Source organism: Budorcas taxicolor, chromosome 2 (assembly GCF_023091745.1).
Source record: "Budorcas taxicolor isolate Tak-1 chromosome 2, Takin1.1, whole genome shotgun sequence".
Taxonomy (NCBI): Eukaryota; Metazoa; Chordata; class Mammalia; order Artiodactyla; family Bovidae; genus Budorcas; species Budorcas taxicolor.
In genome coordinates, this window is record NC_068911.1 from 157635934 (window position 1) to 157662039 (window position 26106).

The 26106-nt window shown below is 38.6% G+C and overlaps 1 protein-coding gene across 1 annotated transcript in view; it reads right to left on the minus strand.

Annotated features, from left to right (window-relative positions):
* Positions 1 to 26106, minus strand: part of DOCK10 (dedicator of cytokinesis 10) — a 306412-nt gene that overhangs the window by 137093 nt on the left and 143213 nt on the right. The window contains exons 3-4 of the mRNA XM_052636059.1: positions 23506 to 23595; positions 397 to 479 (exon numbers count right to left, since the gene is read on the minus strand). Coding sequence (XP_052492019.1) covers positions 397 to 479; positions 23506 to 23595 — 173 coding nt within the window. The remainder of the gene's footprint in view (positions 1 to 396; positions 480 to 23505; positions 23596 to 26106) is intronic.

The window sequence follows — 26106 nt, forward strand, 5'->3', positions numbered from 1 at the left end:
TTTTTGCAATCCGACGGACTATAGCCTGCCAGGTTCTTCTGTCCATGGTATTTCCCAAGCAAGAATATTGGAGTGGGTTGCCATTTCCTTCTCTAGGGGATCTTCCCAACCTAGGGATCAAACCTGGGTCTCCTGTTTGGCAGGCGGATTCTTCACCACTGAGCCACTTGGGAAGCCCTAGGCTATACCTAAATGAGTGTATTTATCTGTCACCTAATTCTGGGAAGATATAAATAATACTTTGTTCAACAAAATCTTCTCTTGTGACTATTATTTAAAATTTTTTTTTTACCTTGGTATTAGATGAATGTATACATATTCACAAACAGTGACAGAACTTAGAGAGCATAGTTTATATAAGGAAAAACCCAAGGATTACTCATAAAAAGTTCTTACCGAGGTAACTGTCGAATGTCTCCAGAATACTGTTCATATTTGTAATTTACCACATACCACTGGGAACTATAAAATTTACAAGCCTGAAAGGAAAAAAGACAGTTAAAATTTATCATTCAAATATCAGCTATCCTGACAAGAAGCAAGGTGAATTCAGTGTTCATTATCTCCGGGTTAATGTTAAGGTGGCTATGTGAGTGATTTTAAGGTAGGTAAGAACATGCTCATTATGATCATTTCATTTTTCAGTGAAAGGCAAATCTAACCCTTCCCAGAATCTTACAGGGGGAACCATTTAACATATTTACTCTACTTTTCTCCATCAAGGAAAGCCTAATTTAATCATCCGCTGAATCATAACCAGATATGTCAAGTACCTCAAGTACTGTCATTTTTTCAGTTTTCCTTGGCAATCCTTTATTTAACAGTTTTTCATAATGAAAGATGTTATTAGTTATATGTCATCCTTTCATCATAGTTTTAGCCTATTTCTTCTTGTTCTTGCATCAGCAAACCTATCCTTTTCCTCTTTATAACAACCCTGTTGCCAACTTTAGTTTTTCAGTTTTACCTCATTGCCTTCCGAGCCCAGCCTTCTCCCTGATCATTCATTGATTTTTTTATATGTGAATAAAAGATGACCAAAAACCTTTTAAAACACCAAGTTAATAGTACAAAAGAATCAACTTACAGTGGTTCATAATGGCTGAATTTACAGTATTCACTGATGGCAAATATTCCCCAAACACCATCTATGCACCGACTGGCACAGCACTGACCATGTACTGGTAATGGGGATTCCACTAGCTGGTTTTTAAGATTCCTTTCAATTCTAAAATTACATGAATCTGGGAATTAAACAGCAACAGCACAGCTATAAGGATACCTGTCCTCTAGCATTAGTAGGAAAAAATGAGGAGTAATAGACTTACTGCAATATAAGAGATAAGACCTCTGATTGTCTTTGTAACCAAGAAGGGGACAGGCAAGGAGATCTCTTTGTGAGAATCATTATTCAGGATGTAGAAGCCCTGCAGCAAAGAAAGCACTGGCCCTGTCTTAGCAGGAACAGACAGTGGGAGGGAATGGCCCAGAGATGGGTACAGAATGGGAGGTGGAGAGCACTGGGTGGGCACCTGCTCGAAGGTGCCCAGGGAAGGCAGGGAGAGGGACTGGAGTCCTCAGCCGCTCTAGATTTCTCTGGCCTCGAACTTTCTCAATACCGTTGCCTTACTTGTTCAGGGAAACACCCACACACAAATCGGGGCTGACGGCAAACAATGTGTGAGGCTAGGACAAAGACAGGAGGGGGAGAGTGGTGGCAGCGGGACAGGAGAAAAGAAGAGATAAAAACACAACAGCTGCAAGACAAATGGATGTGGATAACAGCCACAGGGAATCCAGCGGATGTGTACTGACTCTGGATGGAGAAGAGGAATGTGAATGAAACTGAATATTTAGCTAATGTTCTATTTTTTAACTTGCCAATTTCCGAGCCAATTGTTGAAACCACATGTTTCTGGAAATAAGAGGAAATCTGAGCCCTGATATATTCCTTGGCTAGAAAGTTCCATCTTCATTCTGGATAAAAATTGCAGGGATTCAGGCAAGGAGAAAAAGACCCACAGCATCCCAACCCAAGGAGGCAAAACATTCATGATTATGGTTCTTTCCCATCCTCTCTCATTTCCTTACTTCCCTTTCTCAACACTTTGCTCTAGTTCTCAAAGGGTACAAAATAGAAAACAAAAACATAAAACTCATCCCTTTTTGGCAGTTCCTTTCAATCTTTTTGTTTTTTGTTTTTGTTTTTTCCTGGTGCATAGTTTTACCTAACTGTCCTTGAATATTTGAATTGAAGTGCTATTTTTATTCACTGAATGGTATCAGTTCAGTTCAGTCACCCAGTCGTGTCCAACTCTGTGATCCCATGGACTGCAGCATGCCAGGCTTCCCTGTCCATCACCAACTCCTGGAGCTTGCTCAAACTATGCCCATTGAGTTGGTGATGACACCCAACCATCTCATCCTCTGTCATCTCCTTCTCCTCCTGCCTTCAATCCTTCCCTTAAAGGTATATTCTAGATATCCTAAATATTTTCTACTTTTGCTTTTCAAGTTTTATGACACTTTAAATAAGTAGAATAAAGTCGCACACCCTAATTTATCAACCAAGTCTCTTAGTTCATTAATATGGTTAATAAACATTTTTGAAGCCATACTCTGTACCTAGGGATTTTCCTTGGTGATGCAAATACATCAGTGGAAAGGACGAAAATTCATGACCTTTTAAAACATAAGCCCTTGTGAAAAGCTGGTCAATAGACACAAAAGTAAGTAAACTGAAGGAGGATGGTAGAGTTGGGAGAAGGATGACAATTTAAATAGACTCATTAGGGTGAGTCTTACAAAGAAGGTGACATCTGAGCAAGACTTATAGAAGGGCTTCCCTGGTGGCTCAGATGATAAAGAATTAGCTGCAATGCAGGAGACCTGGATTTGATCCCTGGGTCAGGAAGATCCCCTGGAGAAAGGAATGGCTACTCACTCCAGTATTCTTGCTTGGAGAATTCCATGGACAGAGGAGCCTGGTGGGCTACAGTCCATGGGGTCATGAAGAGTCAGACAGGACTCAGCAACTAACTCAAACACTATAAGGGGAGAGAGTGAGTCATTCTTAAGGCTATTTCAAATTTTGTGCCATTGTAGAAAAAAATGCTTCAGAGTATATCTTCACACATTTATTCCTCTCATTCTCCCCCAAGTCTGATCCATTTTGGATTATTTTCTTAAGATAAAGTGTTCAAAGCATTTTAAAGATTCTTGATTAAAAAACCTGCCAAACTAATATATACTCTTTATATGAATATATAAGAGGGTATAGAACTGAACCAAGAACTACAGGACTTCATTCTTGGGCTGGAACTAGTATTGACTTCCAACAAGACTTTCATAACTCATTTTATTTATTATGATCTCCGATTTAGCAGCTGAACATTCAGGACATTAGACTGGATTAGAAATTTCTGTCTCATAAAATCTATCTTCTGCTTCATTGACTATAGCACAGCCTTTGACTGTGTGGATCACAACAAACTGGAAAATTCTTCAAAAGATGGGAATACCAGACCACTTTACCTGCCTCCTGAGAAATCTGTATGCAGGTCAAGAAGCAATGTTAGAACCAGTCATGGAACAACAGACTGGTTCCAAATTGGGAAAGGAGGATGTCAAGGCTGTATATTGTCACAATGATTATTTAACTTATACACAGAATACATCATGTGAAATGCCTGGCTGGATGAAGCACAAGCTGGAATCAAGACTGCTGGGAGAAATATCAATAGCCTCAGATATGCAGATGACACCACCCTTATGGCAGAAAGTGAAGAAGAACGAAACAGCCTCTTGATGAAAGTGAAAGACAGTGAAAAAGCTGGCTTCAAACTCAACATTCAAAAAACTAAGATCATGGCATCCAGTCCCATCACTTCATGGCAAATAGATGGAGAAACAATGGAAATAGTGACAGACTAATTTTTTGGGCTCCAAAATCACTGCAGATGGTGACTGCAGCCATGTAATTAAAAGATGCTTGCTCCTTAGAAGAAAAGCTATGACCAACCTAGACAGCATATTAAAAAGCAGAGACATTAATTACTTTGCTGACAAAGTTCTGACTAGTCAAAGCTATGGTTTTTCCAGTAGTCATGTACGGATGTGACAGTTGGACCATAAAGAAGGCTGAGCGCTGAAGAATTGATGCTTTTGAACTATGGTGTTGGAGAAAACTCTTAAGAGTCCCTTGGATTTCAAGGAAATCAAACCAGTACAGCTTAAAGAAAATCAGTCCTGAATATTCATTGGAAGGACTGATGCTGAAGCTGAAGCTCCAATACTTTGGCCACCTGATGTGAAGAGTCGATTCATTAGGAAAGACCCTGATGCTGGGAAAGATTGAAGGCAGGAGAAGAAGGGGACGGCAAAGGATGAGATGGTTGGATGGCATCACTGATTCAATGGACATGAGTTTCAGCTCATGTAGAGCTGGGAGGTGGTGATGGACAGGGAGGCCTGGCATGCTGCAAGTCCATGGGGTCACAAAGAGTCGGACATGACTGAGTGACTGAACTGACTTAACTGACTGACTTTCTTATATCGGTATAGCCTAGTAAAAACCTCTTTTGTTTTGCAGTGGCAAGTGTTTGTCAGATACTGTACTACTAGGTCCTTTACATACAATCTTAAGAAGCACTACATGAGATTTTGTTATTCCCATTTTATAGACCACAGAGGCAAGGAGAGGCTTAGACTTCTGCCCAAGATCCCACACATGACAGAAGCAGGATTTCAAAGTGGATTTGTCTGACTTAAGAAGTCTGTTGAAGTCATTTATGAGTTGTTTGATAACTGCAGACTTCTGTTTTTTTCAAATCACATCTGAACTATCAAGCCAAATGTTTCCTGTGGTGTTTCTCGCTGTCTTGAAGTCAGACAGATCTGGTTTTGAATTTTGGTCTTAATTGGGAGATCTCAATTAAGTGATTTAGTATTCTAATTTTTTTTATCTGTCTAAATAATACCACCTTCTTTAGGTTCAATTCCTATATACCTGAGGGTAAATAATCAATAAATATTTGATTGAAAAATCAGTTTTGCCAGCGAGTTTGGCTCATTCTATAAATCACATTGATAGTAGTGGAGAATAACAACTTGTTTTTCTTGACTTATTCAAGTATAGTTTTAGAGAGCTATCTAAGCTCTGATAATCACAGTGTTCTGTTTGTTTGTTTGTTTGTTTTTAATCAAACTCCTGAATTTATTTGTTAGGTTTCTTATATCTGGTAGTGGGTAGATGAAGATTTAGGTTGAATTAGATGACCCTCAGGAATCTTTCTAAATCAGTGATTTCTCCGATTCTGAGGAAGCCAGTGGATTTTACAAACATATAAATTTTTCTCCTACATAGTTAGGCATTTTAGAAATGTTACGCATAGAAAATTATTCTCTATTCTTTGTTCTAGCCCACATACCCACTCTAAGAAGCTCATTAAGAACTATTATAATTATGACAACTCCTCTTTGTCCAAAAATGGAGCTGAAGTGACCTGTTGAAATTCAGAGCCACAGACTATAACTCTGCTTGTTACAATGAGGCAATGGTCCCATTTTCTCCTTAAAAATTATTAATACCTAGCCCACAATACTGGTTTCAAAATACCCACTTCTTTTCCCCTTGAAAATAGGGGGCTGCCATAGTCAGCTTCAAAGATGAAGGCTGGATGTCCAACAAAAGTTTGTTGAACTGGTTACTTTTTCCAAAGAGCAATGCCCTGGTTCACATTTTATTCATTTATTACATTTGCTTGTTCAGCCTTTATCTTGCCATCTCTGCCTGTTATTTCTTTAGACACATAAAAATTTGAGTCAGGTCAACTTGGCCAAAGGCTTTTAAACCATTAGGATAGTGTTTCCTAAACTGTGTTGTGTCCATGGGGGTTACTAATTAAAATGCAGGTTCCTGGGCCCTACAGGGGATTCACTGAATCTGAATCTCTAGAGGGGGCCTTGAAATCCATCAGTCCACTGGAGTGACAATATGACTATATCCTTAACATGTTGTCTGCCTAGGAACTGAAAACATTAGGGTCCTAGCTTCATGCAGGGAATTCTAGTAACTGAGATGATGCTCCAGTGTTATTCAAGAAGGTATGGCTTTTTATAAGAGCAGGGAGCATACCAACTCCAGCATGCAGCCTTTACTGATAGGAGACATTCAATACATATTTTTAATGAATGAATCTTCCATGGTTTTTTCCCTTTAGAAATAAATAAATAGGACACATTAAAAGTTCTAAAAATCTAAATACTTTAGAAAAGATTGGACAACTGTAAAGGGTATCTTAAAACACTATAAACAAAATATTTCATTTTTCTCCCCTTTCTTTCCCTTTTTAGAAAATCATCTGTTGCCAACATCCATTGGATCATTGAAAAAGCATGGGAGTTTCAGAAAACATCTCCTTCTGCTTTATTGACTACACCAAAGCCTTTGACTGTTTGGATGACAACAAACAATGGAAAATTCTTAAAGAGATAGGAATATCAGACCACCTGACTAGCCTCCTGAGAAAATTGTATGCAGGTCAAGAAGCAACAGTTAGAACTGGACATGGAACAACAGACTGGTTCCAAATAGTAAAAGGAGTACATCGCTGTATATTGTTACCCTGCTTATTTAAATTATATGTAGAGTACATCATGCGAAATGCCAGGCTGGATGAAGCACAAGCTGGAATCAAGACTGCCGGGAGAAGTATCAACAACCTCAGATATGCAGATTAGACCACCCTTATGGCAGAAAGTGAAGAAAAATTAAAGAGCCTCTTGATGAAAGTGAAAGAGGAGAGTGAAAAAGCTGGCTTCAAACTCAACATTCAGAAGACTAGGATCATGGCATCCAGTCCCATCACTTCATGGCAAATAGATGGAGAAATAATGGAAACAGTGAGAGACTTTATTTTTGGGGGGCTCCAAAATCACTGCAGATGGTGACTGCAGCCATGAAATTAAAAGATGCTTACTCATTGGAAGAAAAGGTATGACCAACCCAGACAGCATATTAAAAAGCAGAGACATTACTTTGCCAACAAAGGTCTGTCTCATCAAAGCTATGGTTTTTCCAGTAGTCATGTATGGATGTGAGAGTTGGACTATAAAGAAAGCTGAGTGCCGAAGAATTGATGCTTTTGAACTGTGGTGTTGGAGAAGACTCTTGAGAGTCCCTTGGACTGCAAGGAGACCCAACCAGTCCATCCTAAAGAGCAGTCCTGGGTGTTCATTGGAAGGACTGATGCTGAAGCTGCAACTCCGGTACTTTGGCCACCTCATGAGATGAACTGACTCATTGGAAAAGACCCTGATGCTGGGAAAGACTGAAGGCCAGAGGAGAAGGGGATGACAGAGGATGAGATGGCTGGATGGCATCACCGATTCGATGGACATGAGTTTGAACTGGTGATGGACAGGGAAGCCTTTCATGCTGCAGTCCATGAGGTCGCAAAGAGTCAGACATGACTGAGCGACTGAACTGAACTGAACTTAGAAAATCATCAGAATCAATTCAAATTATGTTACTTACCTCAAATAGCAATTTGAGTTTGGCAATGTAATCTGTCCAGCTCTTAAAAAGGCTGATTATTAGATTCTGACTACAGAGTAATAAGCAGGCAATAGATGGCTTTTTAGATTCAAAATTATTTTTCTTCCTGGCTATAGAGGCTTACTTAATTACATGACTACTGCCTTACCAGGAAGGTTTATGCGACCACAAAAGGTGTTCTCTTTGGCCCTTACTTACCACTGGGATGAATCAGTATGCGTAAAATGGTGGTGGTAATTTTCAAATTAATGCCATTCTTTATAACGTTTAGAAATAATTATGACTATTTTGTAAATGTTAAAAAATGTAGCATCATGAATTTAAGTGAATTCAGGTGATTTATGTATTGAAAGAGTGGCTGGATAATTTATTGTCCACATTGAGGCACTTCAAAATGAAAAGAAATGCAATTGGCCAGGCCAACAGATAGAACATGAAACTTCTTGCAAATCAGGATATTGGTCATCCAATAAATATGTCAGTATTTTAGAAAAAGGAAAAGGCATTCTCTTTTAAAATTTAACTGGATCACATTAAACTGGATCCTTTAAAATTAAATCATTAATTTCTGCACTATAAAAATAAGGTGAACTGCGAGTGATCTTTTAAAACTTATGGTACATTCTAAAGAGAGAAATGGAAATGAGTCTGGAGAAAATAAATGTGACTATAGATCTGACTCAGTTTCAGAAGTCATGATAGAATCTTATTTAATAGTTTTCTGAGTCTGGTGTTTTAAAAATATTATTTGATATTAGATAATGTTGCTATGTATATAAATATGCCTATACAGTGTAAAACAGAATGTTATAGCAAAGGCCAAACATAAGTGAAAATAATTTTTAAACTATTATGTTTGAATTATAGAATTGTCTAAATTGTTGTCTTGGTTGATTCAAACTGAAAGTGAATCAAGGTATTTGGCTTGTCTTTTCAAAATGTGCTGCATTAAGGCAACTGAACAAACTTTAAAATTAGACTTTCAAAAGTCATATCTGTGCCTAATCTGGGGGAATACACGTTAATTTTCCAGCTAGTTATCCCAGCTATTTTTTCAGGACATAATAAATGGATGGTACTAAACAACAACAACAACAAACAAACAAAAAAAAAACCTTTGATAAAATTATGATTTAATCATTCTTTTCATATAATTCAAAAATTATAATTCAATGCAATTGAAATTTTAGGTTCAAACTTATGAGGAATCTTTATTTTTATTTTTATATTCCACGGTCTCTGATTTATATTTCTGTCTTTATTAAGTTCAGTTCAGTTCAATCCCTCAGTCGTTTCCGGCTCTTTGTGACCCCATGAATCACAGCACGCCAGGCCTCCCTGTCCATCACCATCTCCCGGAGTTCACTCAGACTCACGTCCATCAAGTCCGTGATGCCATCCAGCCATCTCATCCTCTGTCGTCCCCTTCTCCTCCTGCTCCCAATCCCTCCCAGCATCAGAGTCTTTTCCAGTGAGTCAACTCTTCGCATGAGGTGGCCAAAGTACTGGAGTTTCAGCTTCAGCATCATTCCCTCCAAAGAAATCCCAGGGTTGATCTCCTTCAAAATGGACTGGTTGGATCTCCTTGCAGTCCAAGGGACTCTCAAGAGTCTTCTCCAACACCACAGTTCAAACACATCAATTATTCAGCGCTCAGCCTTCTTCACAGTCCAACTCTCACATCCATACATGACCACTGGAAAAACCATAGCCTTGACTAGACGGACCTTAGTCGGCAAAGTAATGTCTTTGCTTTTGAATATACTATCTAGGTTGGTCATAACTTTTCTTCCAAGGAGTAAGCGTCTTTTAATTTCATGGCTGCAGTCACCATCTGCAGTGATTTTGGAGCCCAAAAAAATAAAGTCTGACACTGTTTCCACTGTTTCCCCATCTATTTCCCATGAAGTGATGGGACCAGATGCCATGATCTTTTTTTTCTGAACGTTGAGCTTTAAGCCAACTTTTTCACTCTCCTCTTTCACTTTCATCAAGAGGCTTTTTAGCTCCTCTTCACTTTGTCATAAGGGTGGTGTCATCTGCATATCTGAGGTTATTGATATTTCTCCCGGCAATCTTGATTCCAGCTTGTGCTTCTTCCAGTCCAGCGTTTCTCATGATGTACTCTGCATAGAAGTTAAATAAGCAGGGTGACAATATACAGCCTTGATGGACTCCTTTTCCTATTTGGAACCAGTCTGTTGTTCCATGTCCAGTTCTAACTGTTGCTTCCTGACCTGCATACAGATTTCTCAAGAGGCAGGTTAGGTGGTCTTGTATTCTCATCTCTTTCAGAATTTTCCACAGTTTATTGTGATCCACACAGTGAAAGGCTTTGGCATACTCAATAAAGCAGAAATAGATGTTTTTCTGGAACTCTCTTGCTTTTTCCATGATCTAGCAGATGTTGGCAATTTGATCCCTGGTTCCTCTGCCTTTCTAAAACCAGCTTGAATATCAGGGAGTTCACGGTTCACGTATTGCTGAAGCCTGGCTTGGAGAATTTTGAGCATTACTTTACTAGCATGTGAGATGAGTGCAATTGTGTGGTAGTTTGAGCATTCTTTGGAATTGCCTTTCTTTGGGATTGGAATGAAAACTGACCTTTTCCAGTCCTGTGGCCACTGCTGAGTTTTCCAAACTTGCTGGCATATTGAATGCAGCACTTTCACAGCATCATCTTTCAGGATTTGAAACAGCTCAACTGGAATTCCGTCACCTCCACTAGCTTTGCTCGTAGTGATGCTTCTAAGGCCCACTTGACTTTACATTCCAAGATGTCTGGCTCTAGATTAGTGATCACATCATCATGATTATATGGGTTGTGAAGATCATTTTTGTATAGTTCTTCCATGTATTCTTGCCACCTTTTCTTAATATCTTCTGCTTCTGTTAGGTCCAGACCATTTCTGTCCTTTATCGAGCCCATCTTTGCATGAAATGTTCCCTTGGTATCTTTAATTTTCTTGAAGAGATCTCTAGTCTGTTCCATTCTGTTGTTTTCCTCTATTTCTTTGCATTGATGGCTGAAGAAGGCTTTCTTATCTCTTCTTGCTATTCTTTGGAACTCTGCATTCAGATGCTTATATCTTTGCTTTTCTCCTTTGCTTTTCACCTCTCTTTTTTTCACAGCTATTTGTAAAGCCTCCCCAGACAGCCATTTTGCTTTTTTGCATTTCTTTTCCATGGGGATGATCTTGTTCCCTGTCTCCTGTACAATGTCACAAACTTCATTCCATAGTTCATCAGGCACTCTATCTATCAGATCTAGGCCCTTAAATCTATTACTCACTTCCACTGTATAATCATAAGGGATTTTATTTAGGTCATACCTGAATAGTCTAGCGGTTTTCCCTACTTTCTTCAATTTGAGTCTGAATTTGGTAATAAGGACTTCATGATCTGAGCCACAGTCAGCTCCTGGTCTTGTTTTTGTTGACTGTATAGAGCTTATCCATCTTTGGCAGCAAAGAATATAATCAATCTGATTTCGGTGTTGACCATCTGGTGATGTCCATGTGTAGAGTCTTCTCTTGTGTTGTTGGAAGAGGGTGTTTGCTATGACCAGTGCATTTTCTTGGCAAAACTCTATTAGTCTTTGCCCTGCTTCATTCTGTATTCCAAGGCCAAATTTGCCTGTTACGCCAGGTGTTTCTCGACTTCCTACTTTTGCATTCCAGTCCCCTATAATGAAAAGGACATCTTTTTTGGGTGTTAGTTCTAAAAGGTCTTGTAGGTCTTCATAAAACCATTCAACTTCAGTTTCTTCAGCGTTACTGGTTGGGGCATAGACTTGGATAACTGTGATATTGAATGGTTTGCCTTGGAGATGAACAGAGATCATTCTGTTGTTTTTGAGATTGCATCCAAGTACTGCATTTCGGACTCTTGTTGACCATGATGGCTACTCCATTTCTTCTGAGGGATTCCTGCCCACAGTAGCAGATGTAATGGTCATCTGAGTTAAATTCACCCATTCCAGTCCAATTTAGTTCGCTGATTCCTAGAATGTCGATGTTCACCCTTGCCATCTCTTGTTTGACCACTTCCAATTTGCTTGATTCATGGACCTGACATTCCAGGTTCCTATGCAATATTGCTCTGTCTTTATTCACTTACCACCAAACATAGGATGACTCTTATTGTGAAGAAGTCTAGAGGAAGTCAATTTAGAATTGGAACCATTTTGCATACTTAGTGGAGAAGGAAATGGCAACCCACTCCAGTTTTCTTGCCTGGATAATTCCATGGACAGAAGAGCCTGGTGGGCTACAGTCCCTGGGGTCACAAAGAGTCGGACATGACTGAGTGACTAACACTTGCATATTTGGAAACAAGACTACTATTCTAGGGAATTGAACAACTAGGAAATATATTTCTTCAGGATGGTTAATGTAAAACACAAAAAATTTTGACTTCATTTTCAAATTTCATTTTCCATATATATTCTATCCTAATGCCACTAAAGAGTAGATTAATTTGAATTTGCCGTAATCAACATTCGTATGTTTATATCTGTGTGTATGTGTGTGTATGTGTGTGCACTCAGTCATGTCTGACTCTTTGCAACACCATGGATTATAGCCTGCCAGGCTCCTCTGTCCATGGGATTTTCCAGGCAAGAATACTGGAGAAGGGTGCCATTTCCTTCTCCAGGGGATCTTCCTGACCCAGGGTTTCAACCCTCATCTCCTTCATTGGCAGGAAGATTATTTATCGCTGAGCTTTACTATCATACATTTAGTATATTAAAAAAAAAAATTGGGTGATCCATTTTATTCTGACCATGACAGAAAAAAATCATTATATAAACTAGGCCTACATACTGGTTAACAGATTTTGATATCATTTTCCATTAAATTCTTGAAGTTGCAAAATAAATATGGCTGTACATATAAAAATACTTTTAAAAGTACATACAATATAAAATTCCCTTAACATCCAACAAGACCTTCACTAATGAATTAAGAGCCTCTTCAAAACAGAAACAAAAATCTTTTTAATTGCACTAATTAAGAAAATATTATGAATTATTTGCAATTTGGAGAGGTTTTTTTATAGTTGTGTTTCCCCCAGTGTGTTCAGTTGCTAAGCCGTGTCTTACTCTTTGCAACTCCATGCACTGCAGCATGCCAGGCTTCCCTGTCCCAGAGTTTGCTCAAATTCATGTCCATTGAGGAGGGGATACTATTTAATCTTCTCTTCTGTCACCTCGTTCTTCTGTTCTCAGTCTTTCCCAGCATCAGGGTCTTTTCAAACGAGTCGGCTCTTTGCACTCAGGTGGCCAAAGTACTGGAGCTTCAGCTTCAGCATCAGTCCTTCTAGTGAATATTCAGGGTCGATTTTCTTTAGGATTGGGGCTTCCCTGGTGGCTCAGAGGTTAAAGCATCTGCCTGCAAAGGGATTGACTGGTTTGATCTTGCTGTCCAAGGGACTCCTTGGACACTTCTTCTCCAGCACTACAAACTGTGCATGTACCCCTGATGTCAGAACAGAGGAACTAGTTCTAGACTGAAGAAAACCATGCTTACTATGCTCTGGTCCAAGGTTAATGAATGCATTAGAACCACTCATTTCTGCCCAATGTTTCAGATTCAGAAAACAGCTTTCATTTTTTTACTTAATTTATTTATACATGCAAAGAAACCCTGGAATTATTTATTGAAAGACTTATTCTTATTTCTTGGTAAGTTTAATTGCACATTATTCTACATATGAGATTCAAACTATTTGTATAAAGTACAAAGGCATTTTGGTCTAAAGAATGGTTTCTTTATACAAGTATACAATATACAGTTCAAAATTAAAGATAAAATATATAAAATTATTTTAACCATAAAAGAAATGAAATTGCTTGACAAGATGCATTTCATTTTGTTTAGATATATTTCTTTCAGTTAACAAAATGACACTGCATGAAATACATTTAAAATCAAGGCTAATCTCCCTCTCCCCATAATTTTCTTGAAATGCTAGGACCCATGTTGTTTAAAATCTTCTCTCAACATGATGCAGCTTTTATCCTGACTATTCATAATTTTCTTGTGAATTAACTGAATGCCACTTATCTGAGTCCAGATGGTGGAAGAGGAAGAAGGAGAGAAAGAAATTTCATTTTCAATATTTTGGTACATAATTTAATAGTCTACTGAACTATTTTTAACTTCAGGATTCAGTGTTGTACCTGAAGAGTTCCAATATTTTTACTGGGTTTACTCTCAAGGCACTTCTTAGGTAAAGTGACAAACATATACCTTCTTTGACAAGATAACACACTTTGCTTCTGTTCAGAGTTCACCCAGCAGTAATCAGGTTGTGATCAAAGTTTATGAAACTGCTCTGTTAAAGAACAACTGGTGACTCTCAATTACCAAATCCAGTGAATTACCCAATCTTGACACGTCATTGGTGTTTTGTATCATTGCCTCCCTCTCGCTACTGACAGTTCTTTGATTCTAAGAAATCATTTCTCCTTGTTTTCTTCCTACCGCCTGGTCCACTGGTCCACTTCTTGTGTTGGGCTCTCTTTCCCAGCCTCTTACATGGGAACGTCACTCAGGGACCTGCCTCGTGGCATTCCTGGGCAAGTTCTTCCAGATTCAGAGTTTCGATTTTTAAAGACAGAGCCAGAGCCCACCCCTTCCTACTATATTGAGACCTATGTATGTATCTTGTTGAATCTCTTGCTTTGCATGTCACCCAGAGATGTCATCTTATTCTCTTCATCATCTCTGCTTGAGCAATCTGTACTTTCTTCTGGGTACCTTATTTAAATTACTGACACAACTATCAAACTAATAGCCCAAGCCAGAAATGTGGGCGTCATCACCAACACAGTTTTCTCTTCTCCATCACCAACTCCTGTGAATTCTATCTCCTTAACCGTTCTCTACTGTTACCACCATTATCTGCTACATGTTAGTACAGATCTTTAACCCAGCTAGGCTATTAAAATAGTCTCTCTGGCTTGAACTCTACCGTGCCCCCAATTCCTGTTGATTTTCTTCCATCAGATTTACATTGGCATTTCTGAGAGACATTTCTCAAGATACCCAGGGTGGAAGCAGAATTTCTCCATGGCCAAAAAAATCCTGGGGACTATTTCATGCCATTATTCTCTTCTAAGGCAGACTCTGTGGATGTTAGCTTGTTAAAGAACTTTGTGGGTGTTTGTGACCATGAACATCCTGCAGTTCCGGCTTTCTGCAGAACACTCCGTGCCTATGTGAAATCAGTGTCTGCTCTGATCTTAATCAACTTTTTCCCGGTTTTTATTGTGCATTTTCTATGGAAGCCTAGTGACTTCAATGACATTTATTCCGTCTTCTTTGAATCTAGTTTGTTTTCCCTATTTAATCTTGGGTTCTTTTATCATTTTTTTTTTTTTTCATGGAAAATTCAATTATTGCTGGTCTGGAAGCCCTGTTTAAAAATCTGAACTTTTCCTTGCCTCAGTAACTTAGTACTTTCTGGATGAGTACAGTACATAATCATTGTGTATGTGTGTGTATATATATATATTCAGATACAGATGTAGATATAGATATTTTGCTTCTATTCTTTTAATGCTTCACGACTCTTAAATCTATGAGTGTTTTATGTCTTGACCAAAGTGAGACTTGGATTCTTGATTTCATGACTTATGCCTCACTTCATTGTTAGTCTACTCCTGATGCAGGTTGATTTCTAGAAATCACAGAAGGCTTTGCTGGCAGAGTAACTTGCTGCCTTAGTACTTACTATATTTCCCAGCTATTCAGATGAAGTGGTCCCTGGACCCTTGCTCCCTGTTGAGTCACTATATTAATCCCCATTCTGTACTTGCTCATCTTCTTTGTTAAGAGACCAAGCCAAGAGCTTAGCATTAATTAATGTTTTGTGCACATTAAAATGAAAACTTTGCTGTTAAAGTTTTGCTTGAGAAGTCTGCCTCCTATTTATAGATCCCATTAATTGCTCCCCTGACCTTCCAGTGGAAGGAAGTGGTGCTTGTTTTATCATGGAAGTCTTTTATAATTTTTATAGTTATAGATGTTGATTTTAGGCTATTTATGAGGACCAGATGAAGACATTGCTTCCCAGTCAGGTTCCAAGTGTTTTCATACTATTGCTATATTTAGTTTTAGAAACATGGCATTGGTATTATTAATATCCTCATTTAAAGACAGAGAAACTGAGGCAGAAAGATGAAATCTTTGTCTAAATGAAGGATATATTCCCTTGTGCACAGTGAAAATAGCCCCATTAGATCAGGATATTAAGAGCATGATTTAAAGGTGTTTTTCAAAGGGTCAGAGGTAAAAGTGGTTAAGAGCATGGTGTTAATTCCCACTCTGTGTGAATGTGGGCAAGTTATTGATCATTCAGAACCTGCTTTGTGGGGTTTAAAATGAGGTAGCAGTTCTGTAACATAAAATGCTCTCTCTCTCTCTATATATATATGTATATATACATATATATACCTACATATCTAACCTATATATAGAACGTTGCCGAACTCTGACTTGTGTTAGTTTTACATAACTGTGAAGTGTTTTAGTGGATGTGAAGTACACCTATACTCTTGTCTGGGGGAATACTCCCCTTAAATTTCATAGACACAAAAGAGAATTAATAACAGATAAAACAGCAAAGGAAGAGATTGCTCATTTTATTTAAGTTCCCATTAAAAGCACAAAGTTATTCAAGATTTGAAAAAGGAAAGAATGGCCACCGCCTTTCCTAAGAGGCTCAGAGTTGTCAAAAGTAGTGTAGGGAGGCAGAATGCAACATTAGTGTTGAACTTGGGGTGTTTAAATAAGATTCATGTCAATTTGTTGCCTAGCAATCAGGGTATTTATCCTTGCCACCTAGTGGGGAGCAACAGGGCAACTGAGCACAGGGTGGGTCCAAAAGTTTGCTTAGTGCAATACGGCAGCCACTGTAAGGGGAACACGTGTTTCTACCAAATCCTACAAAAATGGCAATGTGAATTCACTTCAGGGCTGGCTTACTCTGGTTGGAAAAATTCAGTCAATGTTTTGCAAAGTATGGCCCAATAACTACAGGCATTAGGATTACAAAGCTACAGGGGGTTGTTAGGGCGAAGACTGAGGCAAGCGTTCTTTCCAGAGGGCAGCTATAGCAAAGCACACATGGCAGTCAGCATCGTGGTTAAGAGGCTAGGGGCTGGAGAGCATGGGTTGGGATGCTGGACCCGTCTATTTCCGGCTGTATAATGCTGTACACGTTCCTTAATTTTTCTATGAAAGTTTCCTCATCATTAGAAGGTGATGATGATGATGATGAAACCTATGTCTGGAATTATTGCAAGGAAAGGCCTGAGAAGCATATCTGGCCCAAAGTAACTAGTCAATAACGATCAGCAGCTATTAGCTACTGAGGTCAAGACTTCTTGGCAGCCTACTTCTCTGGGGTTATTTCTCAGTCTTAACTCAGTCTTAACCCAGCTCTCTGGGGACCCCTTCCTTTTTATCTACTGTCTCCAGGCTCGACTATTCATATTTCTTCATCGTCATGTGATGTTTGTCTTCTATCCCAAGGCATAAGTTTTCCCTTTATCTCCATCCTTAAAAACAAGTACAACTATGGGGCTCTTCACAGGGTTTTCACTACTAGTGATCTGGAAAAATGAGCAGGGAAAAAAGAGTTTCTTCCCAGGCTTCTTCCACTTTCTTCTACTTTAGATCCACAAGGGTGGGAAAAACATGGTAAGAAGATTCATTCACACTGTCAAGGCAGATGCTCTGTCCTGAGATTCACAATAGAAAAGTTTAGGGTGATGAAGTCTCTAAAGTGACTACCTAATGACTGGAAGCATACAGTTGGATTTTAACTTTTGGAGACAATTTTAGGGAATAGATTCAAGTTGCTTCCAATTTTTGTAGTATTTTTAGATATACTCTAACTTTTAAAAAATATTTTTTATTAAAAAAATTTGTTTGTAACCACAACAATACAGAATCTATGCATTGGGCATTCCACTTAATGCACTTAAATGTGTATAATTTTTATTGCCTACTTATTATTGTAAAATGCAGATGTGCCAAAACTTATTCAACCCCACTTATATCAGCTGATATTACAAATTGGGCTTCCCTGGTGGCTCAGTGGTAAAGAACCCTCCTGCCAGTGCAGGAGACTCGGGCTCAGTCCCTGGGTTGAGAAGATCCTCTGGAGAAGGAAATGGCAATCCATTCCAGTATTCTTGCCTGGGAAATCCCACGGACAGAGGAATCTTTCAGGTTACAGTCCATGGGGTTGAAAAGAGTTGGACATGACTGAGCAACTGAGCATGCATGCATGCACACTGTACTCATGCTTGTAGTTATATTTTATGCTCTAGTGTTTGTTTTTCTAAAATGTATGTTGCATATTTATATGCATTTGAGTATCTCTAAATGCCGTAGACATGTGAGAATTAGAAACATTATGTGATAGCGTTTGTCTCCCTATATGCCTACTCTCATTTCTTCATTCAGATATCATACATCATTTTTGTTTTAATTTGTATTTCTATGATTACATGTGTAGCTTGGCAAATCTACGTTCCTCTGGGCCAACTTAAAATTCCTGCTCTTTTTGAAATTCCTGCTCATTTCTTTGTGTTCATATTTCTTGGGTTATTTACCTTTTTCTTCTTAATTTATAGAATTTTGTGTATTAGGAATGTCTGTGGGGGAGTGTGGGAAAAGATATGAGTTGTGAATAAATTCTCTAACCATTTTCTTTGGCTTTATTGATGGCACCATTCATCATCAAAATTCAAGACTTTGTTAAATGCATGCATTTTTCATAACTTTTCATTTTAAAATGTCTTCCCATGTTTTTACAGCTTCTGCTTTTGAAATTAAGATATAAAAAATTCATCTGGAATTAATTTTTACATGTACTGTTAGATACAGCCCTAACTACTTTTGTCCAAAATGGCTAGCCAAGTGGTATTTGTAGAACAGTCCACCCTTCACCAGGAATTTGAGGTGCCACATTTACCATTTATCAAGTAACCATACGCATTTGGGTCTGTTTCAAATACTTGGTTTCTTTCACTGGCTAATTATTATTATTATTTTTTTAATTTCAGAAGGCAGAGAATGATGGAGAATGTCTATTTTTAAGAGTTAACATTTATCTAATACCAAAGAAATAAAAAAAAAACTAGAGCCAGATTTCACTCATGAATATAAATGCAAAAATTTGAGAAAAATTAGCAATTCTAATGCAGCAAAGAATTAAGGTAGAAATACAACTTGAACAAGAAAGTTTAAACCAGAAACACAAGTATGTATTCATAGGACAGTAACCTATTAATTCTATTGCAGCACTAAATTCAAGCAAAAAAGCTATTATGTCAATAGGCTGGATATGAATTTTGTAACACTGGGTATCCAGTCTTTATAAACACTGTGGAGACCAAAAAAGGTCCTTCTTAAACATGATAAAGACCAGAAAGACCTTCGTTAGACATTTCTTTTGTCTCTGAAACTATCATAAAACATCAAACAAGAATAAGACAGGATGCTTGATTGGAATTATTATTCAATATTGTTTTAGAGATGTTAGATAATAAGACAAAAATTAAAGACACAATATACTTATTAGAAAAAAAGAAATTTTAAATTTGAAAATGAGTAGCTTTTAAAAAATATCAGCAATAAATAGTAAGTAAAGAAGTCTACTCACAATTTTGCAACAATACTATAAAATATGTGGAAATAAATTGAACAACAAAGTTAAAGATTTTTAAGAAGGAAGTGTATTTAATACACTAGATAGGGTATTAAAAAAGCAGAGACATCACTTTCCTGACAGAGGTCCATATAGTCAAAGCTATGATTTTTCCAGTAATCATGTAGGGATGTGAGAGTTGGACTATAAAGAAGGCTGAGCGCTGAAGAACTGATACTTTCTGACCGAGGTGTTGGAGAAGATTCTTGAGAGTCCCTCGGACTTAAAAATGGACTAAAGGAAATCAACCCTGAATATTCATTGGAAGGACTAGTGCTGAAGTTGAAGTTCCAATACTTTGGCCAACTGATGTGAAGAATCGACTCACTGGAAAAGACCCTGATTCTGGGAAGTATTGAGAGCAAGAGGAGAAGAGGGCGACAGAGGATAAGATGGTTGGAAGGCATCACTAACTCAATGAACATGAGTTTGAACAAACTCCGGGAGATAGTGAAGGATAGGGAAGCCTCGCATGCTGCAGTCCATGGGGTCATAAAGAGTCAGACACGACCGAGCAACTGAGCCACAACAACAAAAAGTACAATAGTTTAGTAAAGAAAACATAAAAAGACCTAGTTAAATATTCCCTGTTACAAATTTCAACATCATAAATATTTCAAATCATACCTAAGTTAACACATGCTTACTGTAGGAGTTTTGTAGACCTGGTCTCAATGATTTTGATTTGCTTGTGCAGAAAATGATTTACCAGCTTTTTTTTAAAAAAACAAAAAACCCAAAAAATAAAAAACAATGATGCCCTACGAGATATGGAAACTTCCTCTAAGGTAACTGTAAACAAAATACGTTGGTACTGATGTCATACTTTTAACAGTAAATGTGAAAACAGTATAATCAGATATTCTGATGTTTTCTGAATGACATTTTACTCATTCTTTCTCATCACCTTCTTGGAAGATGTTGTAATTTAATGTGAACTTTGAGAAAATAAATATGAAATGACAGTTGGGGAGAAGAGGACAACTCTATGGCAAAGATGGTGTGGACTGAATGGTCCAACATAAAATATATATGATTAATCAGATTAGGAATAATCTGATTAATAAACTTCTACTCATACAAATATGCTTAAAAGCTGAGAAAGGGTTTTGCTGTTTTATGTACCTTTATTAAATCCTAATTGGGATATACTATTTTCTTAGGATTAAAGATTACATTTAGATTCCACTACTTTCAATGTGATCTATGCTGGGCTAAATGTTATCACTGCATTTTCTGTAAAGGAAGGATTGGCTACACTTATTCATTCAACAGCTGGTGGAGCAGATGGTAAAGAATCTGCCTGCAATGCTGGAGACCCGGGTTTGATCCCTGGGTTGGGAAGATCCCCTGGGGAAGGGAATGGCAACCCACTCCAGTATTCTTTCCTGGAGAATCCCATGAAAGAGGAGCCTGGTGGGCTATAGTCCATGGGGTTGCAAAGAGTCAGACAGGACTGAAAGGCAAATGAGAAAAGGAAAGATATGCCCATTTGAATGCAGAGTTCCAAAGAATAGCAAAGAGAGATAAGAAAGCCTTCCTCCGTGATCAATGCAAAGAAATAGAGGAAAACAATAGAATGGGAAAGATATAGATTTTTTTCAAGAAAATAAGAGATACCAAGGGAAGATTTCATGCAAAGATGGGCACAATAAAGGACAGAAATGGTATGGACCTAACAGAAGTAGAAGATATTAAGAAGAGGTGGCAAGAATACACTGAAGAATGATATAAAAAACATCTTCATGACCCAGATAACCATGATAGTGTGATCACTCAACGAGAGTCAGACATCTTGGAATGTGAAGTCAAGTGGGCGTTAGAACGCATCACTACGAACAAAGCTAGTGGAGGTGACGGAATTCCAGTTGAGCTATTTCAAATTCTAAAAGATGATGCTGTGAAAGTGCTGCACTCAATATGTCAGCAAATTTGGAAAACTCAGCAGTGGCTACAGGACTGGAAAAGGTCAGTTTTCATTCCAATCCCAAAGAAAGGCAATGCCAAAGAATGCTCAAACTACTACACAATTGCACTCATCTCACATGCTAGCAGAGTAATGCTCAAAATTCTTCAAGCCAGGCTTCAATAGTAGGTGAACTGTGAGCTTCTAGATGTTCAAGCTGGATTTAGAAAAGGCAGAGGAACCAGAGATCAAATTGCCAACATCCTTTGGATCATCAAAAAAGCAAGAGAGTTCCAGAAAAACATCTACTTCTGCTTTATTGACTAGGTCAAAGCCTTTGACTGTGTGGATCAGAAAAAACTATGGAAACTTCTTAAAGAGACTGGAATACCAGACCACCTTACCTGCCTCCTGAGAAATCTGTATGCAGTCAAGAAGCAACAGTGAGAACTGGACATGGAACAACAGGACTGGTTCCAAATTGGGAAAGGAGTGCATCAAGGCTGCATATTATCACCCTGCTTATTTAACTTATATGCAGAGTACATCATGAGAAATGCTAGGCTGGATGAAGCACAAGCTGGAATCAAGATTGCCAGGAGAAATATCAATAACCTCAGATATGCAGATGACACCACCTTTATGGCAGAAAGTGAAGAAGAACTAAAGAGCCTCTTGATGAAAGTGAAAGAGGAGAGTGAAAAGTTGGCTTACAACTCAACATTAAAAAAACTAAGATCATGGCATCCAGTCCTACCACTTCATGGCAAATAGATGGAGAAGAAATGGGAACAGTGACAGACTATTTTTGCGGGCTCCAAAATCACTGCAGATGGTGACTGCAGCCATGAAATTAAAAGACACTTGTTCCTTGGAAGAAAAGTTATGGCCAACTCAGACAGCATATTAAAAAGCAGAGACATTACGTTGCCAACAAAGGTCTGTCTCATCAAAGCTATGGTTTTTCCAGTGTTCATGTATGGATGTGAGAGTTGGATTATAAAGAAAACTGAGTGCTGAAGAAATGATGCTTTTGAACTGTGGTGTTGGAGAAGACTCTCGAGAGTCCCTTGGACTGCAAGGAGATCCATCCAGTCCATCCTAAAGGAGATAAGTCCTGGGTGTTCATTGGAAGGACTGATGCTGAAGCTGAAACTCCAATACTTTGGCCACCTGATGTGAAGAGCTGACTCATTTGAAAAGACCCTGACGCTGGGAAAGATTGAAGGCCAGAGGTGAAGGGGATGACAGAGGATGAGACGGTTGGATGGTACCACCGACTTGATGGACATTAATCTATGTAAGCTGTGGGAGTTGGTGAAACCTGGCATGCTGCAGTCCATGGGGTTGCAAAGAGTCAGATATGACTCAGTGACTGAACTGAACTGAGCTACTAACACTTTAATTTTCACTTTCAAACAAATGAGAAATAGCTGTTAAGTGTATGTCCAATCCCTGCCCCAAAGCTGCCTGAAGTCTGGCTAGAAGAAGCAGTTTTATACCAACTTGGAGAAGGAAATGGCAATCCACTCTAGTATTCTTGCCTGGAGAATTCTACGGACAGAGGAGACTGGTGGACTACAGTCTATGGGGTTGCAGAGTCAAACACAACTGAGTGGTTAACACACACACCAACTAAATGGAGATAGATGCTACACCAACAGAATTTATCAGTCTATTTCAGCTGTCCAAACGGTTTTGTGTGTGTGTGTGTGTGCTCAGTCATGTCTGACTCTCTGCGACCCTGTGGCTTATAGCCCACCAGGCTCCTCTGTCCATGGAATTTTTCAGGCAAGAATACTGGAGTGGTCTGTCATTTCCTTCTCCAGGGGATTCTCCAGCCCAGGGATCGAAACTGTGTCTTGCGTCTCCTACATTGCCAGGCAGATTCTTTACCACTAAGCTAAAAGTGAAGTCTTTAACTGTATCATAGTTAATACTTGAAAGAAATATCTCTTTCAAAAATTTTGTTATCCAAAATTCTCACATAATATGGCATTTCCTACAAGTCAATCCAAATAAGTAAAATAAAATTAAATCTTTTTGTTAGGAATACTCAGTTATTTCTCAATGTGGGGATTTTAAATTAAGTAAAAACAAAATTTTAAAATTCTAGAACTTGAATGGTCATGAGATAATGAAAAATGATGCACAGGAAATAAGTAATAAAGGTTGAAAGACATTAACTAACTAGTGCATTTGGAATTCTCTATTGAAAAAGAGAGGGAGGCAGCAAAAATAATAAGTTGCATTAAGAACTACATAGGGGAAAACAAAACTTTTTAAAATAATGGATTGGAAGCATGGCATTTACCTCTTTGACCAGTAAATTTTCTGCTTTGTGCTCTGCATCTTCAGGTACTGTTGAATACAAGGTTCGGATGTCCCAAGATACTGTGGTGGTCTGAGAAGAACAAGGAAAGAGAATTAAATCTTCCAACTTGAAAGCACTGGGCAGACCACTATCCCCAAGACACAATAAGAAAGTGTATTAGATCCCAGTATTTGAGGATAAGAGAAGATGGAAACTTCCATAGTTCTTAGCAATTTACTCTCTACGAGGGAAGATTCACACCTCTTTTGATCAGCCCTAGAAGCATTACAGTTTCAAGTCTGAAAGCATTAGTCACTCAGTTGTGTCAGACTCTGTGACCCCATGGATTGGAGCCCACCAGTCTCTTTTCTCCATGGAATTCTCCAGGCTGGAGTGGGTTGCCATGCCCTTCTCCAGGGGATCTTCTCGACCCAGGAATAGAACCTGGGTCTCCTGTACTGCAGGTGGATTCCTTACTGTCTGAGCCACCAGGGAGAATTATAGTTAGTCCCTCCTTATTTGTGGTTTCAGTTACCTGTGGCTAACCAGGGTCCAAAAATATTAAATGGAAACTTCTAGTGTTCTGTTATGAGATGTATGATGGTATCTCAAGCCACGCCACTCCGCCTGCCCCCACTATCCTATCTCATTGACCTTCTCAGGGTTCCAGAATCCAGGATCACCTAAAGCAGATGTCCCTCCTTCTGATTTATTGTCAGAAGGTCAATAAGTAGTAGCCTAATACTATGTCACTACATCATTCACCTCACTTCATCTCATCACCTAGGCATTTTATCATCTCATATCATCACTGGAAGAAGGGTGAGTACAGTATGAGAACATATTGTGATAGAGAGACCACATTCACATATTTTGTATTATAGTATAACTGTTCTGTTTTACTATTAGTTACTGTTGTTAATCTTTTACTGTGCCTAATTTATAAGTTAAACATCATCACAGGTATGTGTGTATAGGAAAAAATAGTATTTATAGAGTACTATCTACACTTTCAGGCACCCACTAGTCATCTTGGGGTGTATTCCCAATGTACAATGGAAGATTATGATATTACAGACTACTGTTTTCTCTATGGAGCTCACTATTTTAAGCACTTTCCTTCCATGGAGAAAACAAAAATTGGGGCATCTGTATATTTTGACTATTTATATTGGTACCTTTGTTGCTGTTGATTATAAAATACATTCAAAATGAAAAAGAAAACCTACAAAATCAGCATTATGTCAACCCTACTGTGAATAATCTCCTGAATATTCACAGGGTAAATTTGGCCCCTTTCAGAAGCCATGTGTGTGTAGCCACAGATAGGGTGGGAGAGAAGAAAGGGTATTCAGTAAATCTAGACCTTGAAGAAAATAAGTCATGTTTTTGGTGTCTTTATTTTCATAGCAATAAAACATCTTCAACTTTAAACAAACCAATTTTTATTAAATGAATATACATTAATTAAAAGGATAAAGTATCTCTTAAAAGAAAACATTTAAAATGTAATGCTTAGATTGTTTTCTCTGTATATATCTTATGGGATGCCATGTAACTTTGCAACCCCAGCCACCAGCTTCCTTTATTCTGTTCTCCTTGGTGATTACAGGGGTGCTGGGATGATGAGTCTGTGAGCATACATGGTACCAACAGTTGGGATCTTTTATTTTGTACACTGTCAAACCTACAGATCATATAGCACAAATTTTCTGGTGGCTCAGATGGTAAAGAATCTGCCTGCAATGTAGCAGACATAACAGACTAAGGTTCAAGCCTGGGTCAGGAAGATCCCCTATAGAAGGGACTGGCAACCCACTCCAGTATTATTGCCTGGCGAATCTCATGGACAGAGGAGTCTGGCTGGCTATAGCGCATGGGGTTGTGAAGAGTAAAACATGACTGAGCTACTGACATTTTCACTTTCAGGATTCGTTTGAGCTGTTCTAGATGAAGTGCAGACTGCCAATGAAGGAGACATGGGTTCAGTCTCTGGGTTGGGAAGATCCCCTGCAGAAGGAAATGGCAACCCACTCAAGTATTCTTGCCTGGAGAACTCCATGGACAGAGAAGCCTGGCAGGCTACACAGTCCACGGGATTGCAAAAGAGTCAGACATGACTTAGTGACTAAACAACAACAACAGATGAAGGGCATTTTTCCTAGTCTAATTAATTAAGTAGATGAGAGTCTCAAAAGCTGTCCTTACTGTCACAGAAGATGGGAATGGGAGGGGTCCAGGCAATTTAGTCTTTTGAGCTCACAATGGCAACTGCAGCTCTGCCACTAGGGGCAGAATCATTCCTTATCTTCTAATCCTAGGCTCATAGTTTCTTCAATTTTTTCTTTACTCTTGATATAAGCTCTTGGTGGGAAAGCAATCTGGTCTGTTTTGTTCACTGTTATAACCTCAGTGCCTGGCTGGGTGCTCAAATACTTACTTGTGAGTGGTATGTGTCTGTGGTTGCCTGTTGTGTATGTCTGTGTGAATGTATGTATGTGTGATGTGTGTCTGGTGTGTGTGTATATGTGTGTAGTGTCTGTGTGATTATGCATGGAGGTAGACTGTATTTGAGAGTGTGTGTGTGTGTGCGTGTGTGCA